Consider the following 19,514-nt stretch of genomic DNA (forward strand, 5'->3'; position numbering starts at 1 on the left):
TTTTGACACCATACCTCTCCCTTCTCCTTCTCTGTAATTTATGTAACTTAGGGGTTGGTAGGATTGATATAGCAGCATTTAGACAAGTATGCAGTAGGCTTTCTGCATTACCACTTACAACCTCCTGTAGTCCTGGCAGCTCAGATGATCAGTTCTGAGTGTTTATCTCTGCCTTTGCTCAGACGGACAATTAGAGTCATAATGTTCACCTCGGATTGATGTGCATCAATTAATTTCTAATGCAAAATTTAAGATGACAATATAGCAGCATGCAAGAAAGATTTTTTACTTCATTTCTCATCTTTTAAATTAATTTTCAAGCACCTTTGAGGATGATATGGCAATTCCTTTGAATCTAGACAAAATGCAAAATCACTATCCTTACTTGCTAAAGTTTAAAGAAATTGCAGCTGCTAGAATCTGAATCTGCCTTGCTCCATTTTTTTTATTGTTAATATACAGTTAAAAAAATGACCCCAGGATTTAATACAATTCCATGTAGGCACTGTGTAGAGCCTACATGGACCATTACTGTGCCCGTGTACATGGTTCGCCATCGGCAGCGTGCCATGCATATTAATGATGGCATGTTGCCAAGGAAGAGCTGTGGAACACGGTTATTGAATCAGTGCAAGGAGTGGTGTAGTGATAATCATGTCTGCAGAGAAGTAACAGATACCCTGCACTGTCCTAGTGTAATATTTTTATTTTATTTTTTTTTTTTTTTTTTTTACAAAGCATGTTTGCGCGGCTCCTCTCTATCATAGTAGGGTTGCATCATGTAACATGGTACAATTTGCATCCCTGCCTAGCAGTTCTACCATGTAGTTAACATCACTGACCTTCCTTATCACTTTGAAGGGTCCCTCCCAAGCTGCCTGCAGTTTGTTGTGTCTGACAGGAATGAGAACCATAACCTGCTGTCCCACAGCATACTCTCTAGCTGAAGCATTCCTGTCATGCCAGACCTTTTTCTGCTGTTGGGCTTCTGACAGGTTCTCCTGGGCCAAGCCCATGAGTTCCCTGAGACTTGTCCTGAGGTTTAGGACATATCTCACAGCAGACTCCTTTGTGGGATTCACACTCACCCTTCCACTCATCATGAAACAAGTCTAGAGGTCCCCTCACCCTATGCCCATACAGTGCTCAAAGGGTGAAAAACTCTGTGGATTCCTGGGCAGGTCTCTGTAAGAAAACAACAGATGGGACAAGTATTTGTACCACCCCCTCTTAAACTGGTCTGCAAATGCCCATAGCATGGTCTTTAGTGTAGAGTTTAACCTCTCCACCAGACCATTAGTTTGGGGTGTAAGGGGATTGTCTTTAGGTGCTTTGCCCATACAGTGCTCCCACAGACAAACAGGTCTGACATGAAATAGGCACCTCTGTCAGTCAGTATTCCTTCTGGGAAACTTACCCTGCTGAACATCTCTACCAAAGCATTTGACACCTTTTCTGTCTCAATGGAGGACAGAACCACTGCTTCAGGGTATCTGGTAGCATAATCTACTACCACTAGGATATACTTCTTCCCTGTGGAACTTGGGATACTCAGAGGCCCCAAAATATCCATAGCTACCCTCTGAAATGGCTCCTCAATCACAGGCAAAGGCATCAAAGGAGCTTTGTCCTGGTCTCCTGCCTTGCTTACTTTTTGACACTGCTCACAGGTCCTGCAGTACCTTGTTACATCCTTGGAAATCCCACACCAATATATGATTTATGCCCATATGACCTGCAAAGGGAATGTCATGGGCTATGGCTAGAAGTGCCAGATGATAGGCTCTGGACACTACCGACTGTTGTATTTGCTCACCCTCTAGCTCTCCTTCAGGGGTCCACTCTCTGTACAGGAACCCTTTGTCCCAGTATACAGATTCCCCCTTTCCTTGAGAATTGGGTGCCTCCCTAGCTGCCTCCATCAAGCATTTTAATGTAGGGTCTGAGAGCTAAGCCTGTCTCAACTCTCTCTTTGTAACCCTTCCCAACTCCCCTTCCACAGGAAGTCTAGTATCCTCTGACAGCGGTGCCTCACTATCAGCCTGGGTACTACTACTCACCTCTGCCCTTTCAGTCTCTCTGTCCAAGAGAACACCAGTACCCACCAGCAGCTGTGGCTCACTTTCAGTCTCACTGCTACAAGGTAGCTCTCTCTTTCTGAGGTAAGCACTTCAGCAGTCCTGGCTTCAAGTGTGCAGTATGTCTGGGTCCCTCAATCTACCAGACCCTCATGCCTGTCTCCAAGCCTGACTGTATGTCACTGCATGCACACAAGGGACTGCATTATCAAAATCATTCCCTATCAGGACACCTGAAGGGATATCTTCAAACACACCTACTTGCTTGCTTTCTCTTCCACCCTCCTAGTCAAAGTGAACCCTGGCCAAAGCTATTTGGAATGGGGTCTCTCCTAAATCTCTGACTGGAGTAGACTGCCCAAGCAAGTACTGCTCCTCTTTAACCATTGCAGGCTTCATAATGGTTAAGTCAGAGGTTGTGTCTCTTCTTAGCAGTGGCCTGTTTATCATCTACTAAGATAGGACATAACCACTTGAGGTAGTTTGGTACCCTTGTTGTCTCCAGACAACTTACTGCTGGCATTCTGTTATTCCCACTTGCTAGCTCTCCACCTTTTGTTCCCCACCTTTCCTCAGTGGACATCTGCATGCTACATAGCCCCACTCGTTACATTTAAAACATTTAACCCTCGAACCTGGCCATGTACCTGAACTAGTGTCTTCCCTTGTTACTGGAAGACACTGTTGGGGTGGTTTAGGCTGCCCATCATGGGTTCCCTTAGACCCATGTGCAGCACTGGGTATCCATTCCTGTGCAGTGATGGCCTGCTTGCTAGGTATAGGTCTCCTTTTTTTCCCCAACTCATCTGTGGTATTGTATTCCCTATCTACCAACCAGATTCTCATGTCCTCAGGCAAAGAGCTAAGGGCGTGTTCACTCACCAAAAGGTCTGCCAGCTTTTCAAAAGTGGTGGTCTGACACCCACTCACCCACCTATGAAAATAAGTGCTTAGCTCAGCAACATAATCACACACACTTTTATCTGCCTTGCGCCTATGCTCACAACACGTATTTTTCTATAAGCTTCAGGTGTTAACTTAAAACACTCAAACAATTTTTAACTGTATTATAATTTAAGTAATCAGTATCAGACAATTTAGAAACAACAGTTACAGTTTTACCATGGAGTAAGGGGGTCAGGAATTGTACCCAGTGCCCTTGATCAACATTATACTGTTTACAAATCTTTCCAAATATATGTATAAAACTATCAAACTTATCATCCTATATAAATTGTGGAAGAAATTTACTGACTTTTATTGCTTCTGGGGTTCAGTTATTTCCTTCTCATTGCCTCCATGACCCTGGTAAAGAGTCAGCATCTCCTTTTCATGATGCCTCTGCCTCTCATTTTCTTCAGCTTCCAGGCATCTCAGTCGCTCTGCTGATTCTAATTCCAAACACCGCAGCCCCTCTGTTGATTCTGCTTTGACCTCCAAATGCTGTAATCTCTCTGCTGATTCTAGTTCCAAACATTTGGCCTCCAGGTCAAGTCTCTAACTCCAGATGGGTTTTTAAGTCCTCTGAGGCAAAGTTGACCTGTTCATTTTCTGAGAGTTATAGATCCCCCAAGGCCAATCTGGTTGTCCTCCTGGTTGCTGGTCTGTGATGCAGCTGTGGTTAAAGCTGCAATCATTTCCACTTCAGTTTGGTTGACATGCACCAGTCCTTTGGCTTGGCACATCTCAGCTAACTGGCTCTTTGTCAGCTTGCCATAATCCTCTGCTGACATCTTGCCTGCTCTCCCTGACATGCTAACAAAAAATAAACTATTGAATATGAAACTCTGAATGTTTAGCATGTGGCTGCTTAATAGTACAAACACCTTCTTTACTGACCACAGTTTACAGGGTACGGGAGTTCAATGTCCACACCACTGAATCCCAATATGTGATGTGATCCCACCAATATGTGACGTGTAGATCCCACCACTGCCACCAATTAATATGTGACATCCCACCACTGCACCAGTAGTCAAGGAGCCTCAAACCTCACCACTGTCACCAATGGGGGACATTCAGTGAGAGATTAAACAGGTATACACACAGTATTTCCAGATGCAGCTCTCTTCATCAACTGCAGTTTCTCTTAAAACCACATACTGAACAGGGACATCGGGTGCTGACTTGTCTAAACATGGTCATTAAAAACAAACCTGAAGACAATAAACTACTTAAGATATGTTAGATTTATCTACACTAAGAATCAGCATCTAAAATGTGAGGCCTATGACACACTTGTTCTCTAGTTGATAAACCATAGAAAATATAATACTGAACATCCTTAACTACAGATATCTTGGCAAAGAAACTAATGGCAGTGGGGGTTACTTGCTTGGATTTTTCAGCAAAATCACTCCTATTCAGAGTAGACCCAGTCCCTGGATCCATTAATATACAGGACTGTATACTTACTAGAAGTCCCCGAAACAGAAAGATGAAGGCAGTAAAGCTAAATATTCTCTGTGAACATTCTGTTATAATTTGTGCACAGAGTACTCAGTATTGATTGACTTCAGAAGATGATTCTTATAAGGATTATCAGAAGGCTTTCAATAGTAAATCTAAGAAAGGGTCATATGTTTTTCCAAAGGATCCTCTTCCCCAATATTTATAATGAATACTCTGTAAGATGCTGCTCTGTATTTTACCAGAACATTCCAAAATGTGCTCAGCAACTTTGAACAGTGAGAAAGACAAAGGTCAGGATTGTTTTATCTCAGTATGTAATGGGGCTTTATGAGATGCTCCAAGAAACAGAGACAATATCTGAAAAGAGTATGAGAAACAATTTACCAAGGGTCTTTTGACTTTTTTTCACAGCCTAAGAAAAATTTACTGAGCCACTATTAGAAAAGGTAAATTTTCCATAAAGTATGACAGGATACAAACTCTTTATCCAAACTATTTTTGAATATGGTACACAAATTACTAAACAGTAAAAGTCTTAGAAAAACTGGGGACTATACACTAATCCAAGACACAGACAGTTTGCAGACAACTTCATCAGTGAGTAAAACTCATATTTTCATAACAGCACCATTCCCTACTTTGTCAGATATCACCCTCTCTGCACCCCTGTATTGTCATCATGTTTGTCTTATAAGGTAGGAATTGTTGTTTAACAAGAACACAGCTTACTAATGAAGAGTGGTGGTGGTCCTTCTACTACAGATGGACTTCCACATTATTCTTTCAGGTGGCTTTGGATTATGTTGGCAATCATATGACTGAATAATCAACAGAAGAGGTGGCATCTAACAGTTGGAAATCCAGTTGGGAACACGCATGTGATTTTCTGGCAAGTCTCTGTGATGTGCTGTTGAGTGACCAAATAATGACATATGATTGAGTTTGGAATGTCATATCATTCAGAAAAATGCATGTTAACACTAACCCTGTTATTCTAGCAGTGTTCCAAGTTAATAAAAGCAATATTTAATGTCTGTCTCTATTTTTGGCCCTTTGTCTCCCCCATTTTCTCAGGTATTGTCCAGACCTCTATAGCTCTAATAGTTTGAGAGGTATGCTGCAATGTAATCTGTTTAAATTTCACAGAGACTGTTGGTATGGCAACAGAAAGTAAGATGTACATTGATGGTGATAAGAATGCAAAGTGAGTTTCATTGAGGATGGGAACTGAAGAGAGACTGGGGAAGAGGATATACAAGTAAAACGACATTGTGGGCAAGAATTGTGAGACATTTTTAAAGTGGGTGTTTCTATGGTTGGATTTAAGTCTTAATAAGTTTGAACAGTTATGGTAAGGAGAAACAGCAAAGTACTGGGACACTGTAATGGCTGGGGGGTGCTACTGCAAAGGGGGCTAGAGGCTGCTGGGGGGCCCCAGTTCAATTACTCTGCCTAGGGCTCCATTTGACCATGATCCAGCTCTGGCTGTTCACACAATATACCTTAACATGGCAAAAGCATTTGACATCATTCCCCATAATAGAATAGTTGAGCTTAATCCATTACAAATAGATATCTATATGCTGAAATGACGTCAAGTTGGCAAAAGAACAGACACCATATGGTACAAGTAGCAGGTGCCTTATCAGATAGGTTTCTCTCAGGTCTCAGAGCTGAGACATCTTTTGTTCAGCATTTCCTTTTCTGATCTTTAGACCATGAATCAAAACATTCTGACAAACCAAGGCTGCAGACAGCTGGGAGCCATTGTCAAGTCCCTTTCTGATGTCCGAGGCCTTAAGCGGTGATTTACACATAAGTAAACCTGATATGCTAAAATAAGCTTAAATTAAGTTCCAGAAAGTGCAGGATCATCACATTTGGTAGTCAACCTCTCCCCTGCAGACAGCAAAGACAACACCCCACTCTAAAATGAGGATATTGTTAAAGACCTAGGAACTTGAGTTGATAATTCCCTCTACTTTGATCATCAAGTACTGATAATTAAAAAGTTTTACTTAACACAGCCAGTTGCTAAAGGGATGTCATCCAGATCTAAAGCCATCATTGTCCCCTTATATTCAGCATTGATTAGGCCAATTATTGAATTCAGTGTCCTGTTTGGGATGTATGTCACTGGATATATCAGACAACTAGAAAAACCTCCACTGGGTTAAAAACCATAACCTACAAGAAAACAGCAAGAAGCACTGTCCCTTTAGTAAATATCTTATAGACTTCTGAGGGGAGATCCATGGTTTGCCTAACATGACAATATGTGCACAGTGGTCCTAAGTCTTGTATCTCTACAAATCACATAGTCTCACAAATACCAGAAAAAGGAATCTAAATCTTCATTAGCAGATAAATAAAACATGAAGAGAGATAGATTAATTGTGCAGTGTCTTCATCACCTTTGGAATGGAATGCCACTGCAAATCAGGAAGTGTGATACATTATCTTCCTTCAACATGGAACTGGATGACTGAATGGGTATTCACAAATTCACCTGGCCTAGCCCTGCTTGAAAAAGGAGGTATGATCTAATGGTGGATACTGACAAGGCATAAACAGTTACAAGAATGGATTGTCTTGCATTTCTTATGATCATTTGTGGAGAATGTTGCAAAGAGATCGAGAATGTTATCAAAGAAATTCATTCAGATCAGTAGAGCTACAGTGTCACTTTTCACATATGCCTCCACCGTATATCATCAAGGCTTAAGAGTGTTTATATTAAAAAATACATTGTAGATTAAAGGAGTATAATCAGCATTCATTTATCCAGATATTTTGAGAGACAATACTAGAAATCTCTCACTTATCTTCTCTCCCTTACCTGAAGCTTAAAGTGAACTCACAGCCACGATCATTCTAATCTGATTTTAGTCCACTTCCAGGCAGATAATGCTACCCTTTACTGTATTTCTCCCGTGCATTGCATTAAGTTGAATATTTATTTACTTATTTATTGTCTTTCATTAACCAGAATGATCTGACTGGGCACTCAGAACCATTTTCAGCATAGGCCCAGAGAAGAAAAGTTCCATCATATAGACAATATACTTTTTTCTCTTGGGATAGTGTTTTTTATAAACAGTTTTAATTTCCTTTTCTGAGTACATCTGCTTATTAACATTTTAGTAATCTATGCTGCAATAACACAAATTATTCTAACGCTAAACTTACCAACAATTAATCATTTTAACAATTTGAAATCCAGCTATGTTGATTTTATTTTAAAATTGTTATTGTTTTTAACAGTGTATTTATCTTAAATGTCTTTGACATTTAATGGGGGGGGGTTATAAGTACATTACAGTTTTAGCATACATGGAAAAAAAATTGAACTGTTTTATTTCAGAAGAAGAACAGTAACCAGAAATTAAATTATAGACTTCATGCTAGGAATGGTACAGTACAAGACAAGACACATACTGACTACATAACTAAATGTGTGTCAGTACTTATCTGAAAAGAATGTGAAGTGTGTATAAAACAGTACTCAAGAATTTCAAATAGTTTTTGTTTCCATTTAATATAGTCAGATTAGATTTAATGTTGGTATACTGTATACACTATTTATTGCTCAACTAACTGTTTCTTCATTAAATATTTTAGAACTAATGGAACTAAACAATATGTCAGATATACTGGTAGGAGTCTGCAATTTACTCATGTATGCAGGTCTATATAGGTGAAAAGCAGCCTCTGGATTCACAATTCAAGTTCAAACTGCTATTCTGTTAAAAATGTATTGCTAAGGAAGTGTTTATGAATGTATAGCATATTCACAATTCATCACACCTAGGGAAGTCATACACATAATCCACATGTTTAATCTTTCTTCAAAAACTAATATTATTCCTAAAATGCAACAGTTCTGGTCATATCCATTTGCATATAATTTAACAGTTAGATGATTCCTATTGTATAGTTTGTCTAGAAGACATTTTAACTTGAAAATATTAGGTATATTAATAATAAAATACTGTTTATGAAAAAGATAAATAAATGCTACAAAGTAATACACTCAGACTCTTATAATGTATAATGAGACACTTAAGCAAGAATTTGTGTATATTCTGGCTCTGTATATGTACAGAAGTGGTATCCAATGTAAATGTATAGAACTATAAACTGAAGTAATTTCCAAATCAATGCACATGACCTATGTGAAATATTTTAGGAACTAGAAGGATATGCAGCTCATTATAAAGAATGTGAGAGATTAAATGGATGTACTTTTTAAACACATTGAACAAAATTACTTTTTACTTAGTTTTACTTAAAATGGTAAACAACTTACAACTACGGAAAGAAGCAACCAAGCTGGTTGTAAAACTTACTAATGAAAGAAGTGGAGGAAAGCAAAAATGTATAGAGTAAGCACTTACGTGGATATTTAAGGAATTATTTTATTCAAATATAAATCACTGTCAAATGATCTGTATAAAATGTGTGACAAGTTAGTTAAACATGACTTGTGATTGGTTGTGAAGTAAAAATATGACTCATGATTGACTGTGGACCATTTCCGCAAAACTCCGCTATCTGCAAATGATTTGACTATGTTCACATTTCTCTGACATTGCAACATATCATTCCTGGGAGCAGAAGGTGGCACAAATGGTTTCTGCTTGCAAGTGGGTGGAAAGACCACACACAAAAATACTTGTGGATGTTTAACTGTCGTTGTCAAATTTGGTCATACCAGCACAGCCTCAGTACAGTAGGCTATAGTCAAGTTTACATCTCAAAAAATAGAGGAATACCAGCACTGCATTATATCTTCCAAGAGACAGAAATTCTGAAGGAAATTAAGGTGCTTAAAACAGCAAAAGTATAGATTTGGACAATATTTGAATATCATTTTACTGAACCTTCTGCAGAAAAAGCAAACCCATGTACTATTTATTTAACTTTATATTAAGCATTCTTTTTGGAAATAGTTTACTTTATTGCAACAAGCTAGGAGCAGCTAATAAGATAAAAATAACAAACAAGAAACTAGTAGTGTTTATAGACTAGTAATGTAATCTTATTGTAAAACATTACTAAATGTGCTAAGAAACCAGTACTAACACTGGAAACTTTCTTATCCAATTTCACTTTAATTTGCTTTGGAAGAAAATCTCCAAACAGCTTGTTTGCAACAAGTAACATTCTTCAATTACAAGACCGTATATTACTATTCTGTTAACCTTGTCTCATGAGCTGCAAGTTTGACATTCAATATTTTAATAAGAGTTTCTTGCTTCCAGCTTGTCGATCACGCCAGCCACATCCATTCCTGCATGAAACTGTTGGGGGGGGGTAAAAGACATTAAAAAAACCACAAGTTTTTTTAATTCATTTTTTTACTTTGATATGTCTGACTCATACTATAGGCAGTATAGCTAAAGCGTCTATTTTAATTAAGCCTATACCACTTAAATGTTTTAAAAGGTTTTAGTTAATCTTGCACCATTTCGTGAGAGCTATAACTCCTTAACAAAACATGCATATATCTTGACATGCCATCCATGCAAGCATGCATACACTCACACACATTCAGAAATGTAAAGAAATATACACGCACACATTTATTATTTTAGGTTTCTTTTACACTCGCTAAACAGCAAAAGTGCTGTTTAGCGAGTGTAAAATAACGGCTCGATTGATTTCACTCACTCATACACACACACACTCATGCACACAGTTCTAAATTTTTCTTTATTTTATACAGCATTGCTTAGCGACTGTAAAATAATAGCAGCAGCATTAGTTCAAGCTCCATAGCTCTACTGTAATTCTTTGGTCTCAACTGTCCAGATTTTTGTCTCATATTATTAGTCAGTTCCTAATAAAATTTGTGATTTTCTGGCAAATCTTTGTGATGTGCTGTTGCGTGACTAAAAATGACATAAGTTTGAGTTTCAGACGTCATATAGTTCAGAAAAATGCACGTTAACACTAATCCTGTTATTCTAACAACGCTCCAACTTAATAAAAGCAATATTTATATTTTTGGGCCTTCGTGTCCCACATTTTCTCAGGTGTTGTCTAGACTTCTATTCTTAAGAGGTTGAGAGGTAACCCACAATGTACTTTCCCTATATTTCATGGGACTGTTGCTATGGCAAATGAAAATAAGACTTACGGTGATGGTGATAGGAACATAAAGTGAAGGTTTCATTGAGGATGGGAACTGAAGAGAGACTGGGGAAGAGGATGTACAAGTAAAATGACACAGTGGGCAGGAATTCTGTGTTTTTAAAGTAGGTGTTACTTTGGTCGGATTAAAGTTGGACCTGAATTTTAAACACTGGGATTGTCCCTTTAATGTACAGTTATGCCTGCTGAGTTTAACATTTCTCTATACTGTTGTTTCTCTAATGTGCTCTAAATTTGTGTAATGATTCTATTTCTTTTTTTTTCACTTTATTAACATTTAGCATATGTCTATGTGTTCCTACTGTGGTGAATTATCTGACATATTGTATCTATATCCTTTGCTCTCTTGGATTATTATTGTACTATTACTATTTTTTAATATTATTATTGTGGAGCTTTTCTCCCCGGGCCTACGCTGAAAATGGACATGTATCCAGTTGGACTATGCCGGTCAACAAATGTAAAATAAAAAAATAAAAAATTTTCCTCCACATACTTCACTATAATAAAATTATATATATATATATATATATATATATATATATATATATATAAAAAAAGTATGTGTATAAATATATATGTATACTTACATACACTCTGCCTGCAGAAACTTTAGCTGATAAATTTGTATCCATTTTTCTTCTGGCACTTTGATAATCTGAACCACGATACCACACCAAGAACTTTATTAGATAAAGCTTTCGGGTCTACACCCTTCATCAGTATGAGTCATTACAAAAAAATCAACATTTAAATAGGAGAATATAAAATCACATGCTTCAGCCCATCCCACTCCCTAATTAACAATCAAAACTGAAAGTAATATACAACTCATAAAGGTCTAAATAAAAAATACAAAAAATCTTACTTTACATAAAAACTCTTCTACTTAGAATAGAACATAAAAAATTATTAATAACTTATACAAATATTATATAAGTATTTAATATATCTATACACAATAAAACAGCCACTAGTAACATCTAACATCCTATGGTTATTACATCAGGTTCTAGAAACTTGTCATAACCTATTAAAGCCTCTCTCTCTGCCTTTTAACTAATACTGGCTTTAAACTAACTGCATTATTTAAGCCAGGGGTACATCCGCCTGTAGCCTAATAATCCACTCAAGTTCTCTCAACTCCAAAAGATTGTTAATGTCACCTTTCCTTAAACTCACTGCCATTTTACTTAATACCCTAAATTTAAATACATGTCTTTCACCTTTCTCCATGGCATGCTTACTCAGAGCATTTGTCAATACTTTTCTTCTTACTTCAGATTTATGCTCCACTATTCTCTCTCTTAGTTTTCTGATCGTTTTGCCCACATAGAATGATGTACATAAAGTACACGTAGCTAGATACACTATCTTTTTGTCATTACAAGCAGTTAATGTTTTTATAGCAAAGACTTCTCCTGTTACTGGATGTTGAAATTTAATGTCTCCTTCATATAGATCATTGCAACAGGAACAATTATAACATTTAATCATCCCTTCTAAATAATTTTTTCTTTTAGTTTTAACCTGAAAGTCTTTATAGCATATTTTCTGCTTCAGAGCTTCACAGCTCCTGTAAGCAAACCTTGGTTTATCACCTACAATTGATTTTATCTCAGGCATAGCCAATAAAATTGGCCAATTCCTTTCTATTATATTACATACACTCCGTGTATTTAAATTGTATGTTGTCATATACCTCAAAATTTCAACAACTGCAGGTGAACCTTCAATTGTTTTCTCATTACCAACCGCCAAGATTGGTCTATAGTTAATCTGTCTACCATTTATTACTTCCTCCCTTATCTTATTTATCAAATGTTTAGAATAACCACTTCTCTCAAACTCCAGTGACAAAATTTCTACCTGTTCAAAAAAACATCCTCAACTGTATTCAGCTTACTCAATCTTATAAATTATGCTTTAATTATTCCTTTAAAAATATGTGGAGCATGCATACTGTCCCTATTCACATACCTCAAGGCATCTACCTCTTTTCTGAACACCTTAGATTCTAATCTGCTATTAACCTTAAACAGCGTAACATCCAAGAAATTCATACTACTAACTGAAGCCTCCATTTTAAACTTTAAAAAGTCAGTTGAGTTATTGAGGTATTGTACATAAGCTTCCAATTCCAGTAAGGGACCCTTTACATATAAAACAATCGTCTACAAATCTTTTGTAGAACAACATTTTCTCATTTGAGTAACTACTTTCATCAAGTATAACTTTCTTCTCCCACTCATAAAGCACAAGATTAGCATGCGTGTTGGCAATGGGAGTGCCCATTGGGAGTACCCATTGCCACACCTGTAAGTTGCAGAAAAGGTTGTGCATCAAAAATAAAAACATTGTGTAACAGAACTACTTCCAAAAGAGAACAGATGGTCTCAATGTCTCTTCCAACCATCCTCACCTCCTTATTCAAAAAATCACATATAGCGTTAACCCCATAATCATTGGGAATAACAGTGAAAAGTGAGGTGATGTCCATAGTAACCATAATATAATCAGCCACATTATTACTCAACTGCCAGTTATAAAGACTACCTAAAAAATCATTTGTATCCTTTAACACAGTGGGACAGATATCCAAATATTTCCCCAAAGCATTTTGTAAGTATTTGGAAATTGGTTCTGTCACCAATAGGTCTCAAGGGTGGGTTGGTGATATTTTATGTATCTTTGGGATACCATATATCTGAGGTGTTCTGGGGCAAGAAACAGTCAAATAATTAAATAATTCCACACTCAAATCATCATTAATCTGAAGCTCATAAACAGCCATATTAACTTCAGTTACTATTTGTTGAACTTCCACAAGGGAAATTCTCCTAACTGTATTTAAATCATTCAATAACAGTTTAAAATTTTCAAAGTATTCATCCTTCTCCATTACCACAATTGCTCCCCCTTTGTCAGCTTGCTTTATTATTATAGTATCACATGCTTGCCTTTAAGGCCAAATGTTCAGCAAAAGTTATGTTATATAACCTTTTACGAACAGCACTACTGTTATAGTAAAGTCGTAATTCACGTTCAACAATACTGGAAAATGCATTTAAAATAGGGAATAATACTGGCATGAAGACGCTTAACTTTCTACAAACTGGCTTATACATACCATCATTCTTAAAAATCAAAAAAAGTTCATTCCGAATGCAAGGGATGACATTGTACAAGCAATTATAGACCTGAAAATGTTCGTGCATTTGGTTAGTCTCAAATTGATTTTTAACAGTTCTGCAGCAAACCACAATTTGAATGAAAGTTATTCTGAACCATTGGTTCTGCTCCTTAGAATTAGCTCCTCAGCTATTCAAGGAAAACACAATCTCTTGCATTCAGTCTGGCATTAGAAAAGTCACTGGGTAAAGGTGCAAAATGCAGTTGTTTTAAAGTAATTATCTATACTGGGCTAGCATATGGTTAGGTACCTCTGTGGTCTCCCCAGCTGCTGGAGATGTCTAGCCAGGTACATTCCAATTGGTGCATTGTACTCAATAATGGGTCTGATGAGGGAAGAGTAGAGGGGCACCATTACATCCTTAGATCTTGATGCGAACCCTTTAGTGATCAGATGGGTCACATAGAAGGATTTTCTAACCACTTTGGCAACATGGTTATCAAAGGAAAGCTGACTATCTACTTGGGTCCCTAGATCCTTTATTTCTTCTTCAGAGTTCAGGGGATTACCTCCTATGTTGTAGTTTGCGGTACTCTGTTTTTTCCAAAGTGGATTACTACGCATTTTTTTGCATTTAGCTTGAGACCATGGCTTTGACACCATGCATCAGTCTCATTTAGGCCCTATTATTATTATTATTTTCATGTTATTTGTGAAAAAGAACTGCTGTCAAAAAAACAAGTGTAAAATCTATGTTCCACTAAGAACATGTGTTTATAACTTTTTTTTTCTAGGCCACGTGCCAAACAGTACTTGCCTTTTATTCTTACCTAAATATTTTCCTCATGAAATACATCTCTTAAGCCAATTGTTCTGCCACCCTTCTCATTTAATCTTATCCCAAATAAAATTAATATTGTACAGTTAAAAGTATACATAGTCAGGCTGACATGGACCTCCTTTAAAAAAGTTCAGGTCTGCCCTAAGGTGCCAGCTTCACTACTTAAGAAATATTGTCCAAAGGGAAGGTCTAGATGAAAATAATAATAATACAAGACAACCTGCTACAATAAAGTAAAAGTCATGATACTGCATATTTCTTCCAGAACGAAGAAATATGAAACATGTATAATGTGTGCATAACTGATCTGATAAAATAAAGCACTAGATTATCAGTTTGCAAAGAATGAAATAACACTGTTCATACCTCCTCAAAATTATCAATCATGAAAAAAATGTTGGGGTAGCTCATTTTGGATTCTTCTCCTTTACTGTCCATTGGGTGTTTACTAGGTGATGCGAATACTTGCTGTAAAGACAAAACACATACATTTCAAAATCACACATAAATTAAGAAATACTCAGCAAAACATTGCTGACCAAACATATTTCTTCATTTCTGAATCCTTCATTTTTCCACTTAACATATTTAACACCTGCCTTTGTATTTTACCCCATAACATCAATTCTTGGCATCAAATGTTCTATGACATTTTTAAAGCCTCACTCTTTTCCTTCTCTGTAATGTTCTTTTTCATCTTAGCTACAGTTTCCAACTTAAATGTTGACAACCTCTGCAGGACTTCTTCTTTAATGTGTTTTTTGTCATAACACTTGTAAAAGTCTCATTATGTTCACAATTTCCTCGATTTGTTCTCTGCTGCCTTCCTCATCAAATATGTCTCTTAAACCAACTCTTTTTCTTACTAATTTTGGTAAGTAATTCAAAACCTACTACTAACACCAAATAATTCTTCTGTTTAAATAGTAACTGTTCCACTATCCTTTCTCTTTTTCATATAGCATTTGTTCCTTTCCCATATGTTCATTTCCATTAAACTTTAATGCATATTTCAGTTCCTTAACAATCGTGTAAGATTCTATTTTACCAATAAATTCTCTTTTCAACTTTAAGTACAGGTCCTTATTTTTCTTCTTAAAAGTCATCCAGCATTCTGTCCATGACTTATAAAAATCTGAAAAAATAAAAAAAACATAAAAGTAACATCATAAATGCTATAACCCGCGGTGGTGGTGCTGCGGTAGCGTTGTTGCCTCACAGTAAGACGCTGTTCGGTTCGATTCTCAGCTAGAGCGTCTTCTGCGTGGAGACATGCATGAATGGGCGTACCTTCGTTGAAGGTTGTGTGTCAGGCCTGGCAAGCCGGTATGTAAAAATCAACTGCCAATCATTAGCGGACCGGAGTTCCGCTGTGGCGACCCCTAACCGGGAAAAGCAGAAAGACACAAAAAACATCATAAATGCTATGTTTTAGTACTTCCATGTTTTTAATACACAATACTTCTTCAGAAAAACTACACACAAATGAACTCATTAAATAAGTATCATAAGTCCTGTAACTGTGAACACATCCAATCAAACATTCTGGGCTGAGGTCACATAAGAAATGCATTAAAAGATAAACATGGGACTAAGCAAATTAGTAAAATAATAAATAACCTTTTGTTTCCTTCTCTTAAAATCATATTTAATGTTTAAATGTCTATTTAAACCTGGGAACCACCCTGCACTTAATTCAATTTGTCATGCAAGTTCCCTGCTCCAAATTATTATTGATATCACCACTCCTTGCATCTGGGTAAATCTGCTCAGTAACCAAAAATCAAATCTTTTAAAATTACTACAGTCTGTACTGTGCTTTGCCAAAGTGCTTGTAGCACAGTTATTGCCAACAGTCAAGTTATGTTTATAAATACTTTCAGATGAATTTAGTTTTAATAGTTTTGTCTATATAAAATGCAGAGCAGGTTAAGCACTCCTTTAACTTACAAGTAAATGAGCCCATTGCTTTAAAAATGTACTGCACATCAATCACATCAACGTATGGGGAAGAAAGGACATCAATTTCCATTATTTTGTGGTCAAGACGCAATCTGCTTCGTAATAGCCAACCTCCTCTGTGAATTTTCTGCTCTGTAACTGCATACCTCTCATTGTCCAGATTTTTGCATAATGTTTTGATTTTTGTCTCATAATTTTGGTCTGTTCATTATAAAACTGGAAAAGTAGGATTGTGGCCACCAAATAATGACATGCATTTGAGTTTTGGACTTGTTCACATCCTTCAGAAAATGCATGCTAACACAAATTTGTTATTCTAGTAACTAAGTTTGCAAGAACAATATTTAAAATCAGTCTCCTGATTTTTCAGGGACATCTCTGATTTTGACTCAAATTTTAGCTCTTTCTCTCTTAATCCCTTCTAAAACTGGTCACTTTTGGAGAGAAGGCAGAAAATTACACTTAAAAATATTTACAATAATTACAGTTATGGACAACTTCTTTGACATCAGAAAAAGTATCTTAATTTAACTCTTATTCTGTAAATGGCACATTAATAGAAATACTGTTTTAAAAGTGTCAAAGTTGTGTTCCCTTTTTTCTAATTTTACATTGTCACGATTAAAAATATTAAATGACTATTACAGTTAGTATCCCATTATTCTTCAGAAAATGGGACTGCAAATTCTATTATTAAGCTAACTTTCCAAGTAAACATTAACAGAAAAAAATCCTTTACTTTTGTCTCTGATCATTTTTAGTTTCTGATTTGTGATGTTGACAGCTATGTTTTCATTTTGTAAACTAGTAGTGGTGTGTTTTCTGTGTTTGTGTGTGTGTGTCTTGTAAGAAACTTACACTCTGGACTGGGATAACTGGTATGTTACAGGTAAAGCAAATTTATCAGTACATAAGGAAATATAAAGTTGTTTGTTCACTCCAAGTCATATGGGAAGTGTCAAAAGCAAACCTGATCACTAGCTCTGTGTTTGGTGCTGCTGTGCAAGAGTTTGTGTTTATGGCAGTGGCACACACAAAATGATTTACGAGTATTTGTCTTGTCAACAAGGAATGGCCCATTAAGGTATACAACAGTTTGCTAATTTTTCATGAAGTGTAATTGTTTGGGGGGGGGGGGCTGCAGAATATGGCAAAATAATCATGCAACTTATCTTTCAATTAATGTACATTAGAGAACGTGTGAAGGAATCCAAATTATATTATCTGATTGTTGTGTGTTTGCTGCCTAAAACAATGACTCTAGCAGAGTAAACAAGTTTTAATTGGTCTGTGAACAGCTTTTTTAATCAGTGTGCCTAAGAAAATGACTCTGAGTAGAATAAGCACATTGTAATTGGTCAATGTAGACTCTCTTCAATCAGCGAGAGAGACTTGTGTCTAACACTGGCTGGGTTTCCAGTGTCATGCAGCTTATCTCATCTGAGTGAGCTACTTGTTTGCTTTCATATCTGTTAGTTCTGTATGTTAATCAGCACTGCAAGATTGCACCGCCCTAACACATACACACACACACACACACGCACACAATAACAAACAGGCCCTGGCCTTCACTGCAGTTTGTATTCTTTCAAATACAGAATCTTGAGCCAGATATTTGACAGTTAGTGGTATGTTAGCACTTTGACAAGCAGCCTACAGTAATTTTAATTACAAAGCTATGATACAATAGTGAACTAGCAAAAGCCTGCAAACTACTGTAAACATGATGGTCTGTAGTATACTGCCACCTGTAAGGAATTTGGGATATTTGTTATGGGATAGCCACTTGATCTGCATCCATTAAATATAATAATTTATGAAAAAGAAACCAGCTTGGTTAACAAAACAAATCGACTGTGGTTAGACATGGAAGCTGAAGTCATGATGGCAAAACTTCTTTTCGGTTTGCATGTCTATCATATAGAGCTAATTTTAAATCACTTAAAATTGGTTATTTCTCCTACTTGGAGGAATGGGGAAGGGACTAATGTACATGATATATAACAATATATAACTTACAATTAAGGTATTTTCTATTGTACTGTGCCATCATTTTTTTTTTAGCTAAAAGCTGTGAAGGCAGGTGCAGACATGATACAGTGGAAGCTGTGAACTTACTGCTGCCCTTTGTGTATTTTTTGGGTAAATGTCCTGTTGCTATTACAGTATTTCCTGTCTTACATCTGCAAAGTATTTGGTTCATGTGCTTTTGCACATCCAGCCTTAATTATCTTTCATGTTCATTTTTATGCTTGGTGTTCACTTTAGTTAATATAAATTCTGCTCAGTGCACAGCAGGGTATACTGACAAACTACAATGGTAATGAGTTACCTGTAAGGCAAGGGCTGTACTACCATGCTTAAAAGTAGTTAAAGGTGGGAAGTTACTTAAAGGCGTTCTACAGCAGAAACATGGTATTCTAAGGTGTGTTTATGACTGCATACCCTGTTATACCAAAGGAAGAGAAATGTATCCACTACACCAAACCCTCAAAATACAGACCAGAAAAATCCCATCCATACAGCTAATACCTTCAATACCTTCTTTACAGATGCTATCCAAACACTAGCTAGTCAACTATCATAGAATACCTTCACATTACCTTCATAATTCTCAACCCCACCCCCCTTTCATCTCAAACCTGTCTCAACCACATTTATTCAAACCCTTTTGAAGAAACTGAAACCATGCTCTCCTTCTGCAGATCTACTGCATTCTGAATATCTACAGCTATCATCTAATGCCATAGCCTATCCTATTTCCATACTGGTCAACAGAACTATTACTGAAGGTTACATCCTCACCTTATGGAAAATCTCCCATATTATCCCCCTACATAAAGGTGGACAAGTCCACAGAAATATCAAACTATCACCCCATTGCCCTACTTTCTCCCCTAGCTAAAATCATGGAGAAATGTATCCATAAACA

General features: G+C 36.7%; 1 protein-coding gene across 1 annotated transcript in view; it reads right to left on the reverse strand.

The window, feature by feature from the left end:
• The window catches only part of KIAA0930 (KIAA0930 ortholog), a 2,167,533-nt gene that overhangs the window by 916,628 nt on the left and 1,231,391 nt on the right, over positions 1-19,514 (reverse strand). The window contains exon 5 of the mRNA XM_044087231.1: positions 14,987-15,088. Coding sequence (XP_043943166.1) covers positions 14,987-15,088 — 102 coding nt within the window. The remainder of the gene's footprint in view (positions 1-14,986; positions 15,089-19,514) is intronic.

The sequence above is a fragment of the Protopterus annectens genome, chromosome 11.part0 (genome assembly GCF_019279795.1).
Source record: "Protopterus annectens isolate FY-2018-M chromosome 11.part0, PAN1.0, whole genome shotgun sequence".
Lineage (NCBI taxonomy): Eukaryota > Metazoa > Chordata > Ceratodontiformes > Protopteridae > Protopterus > Protopterus annectens.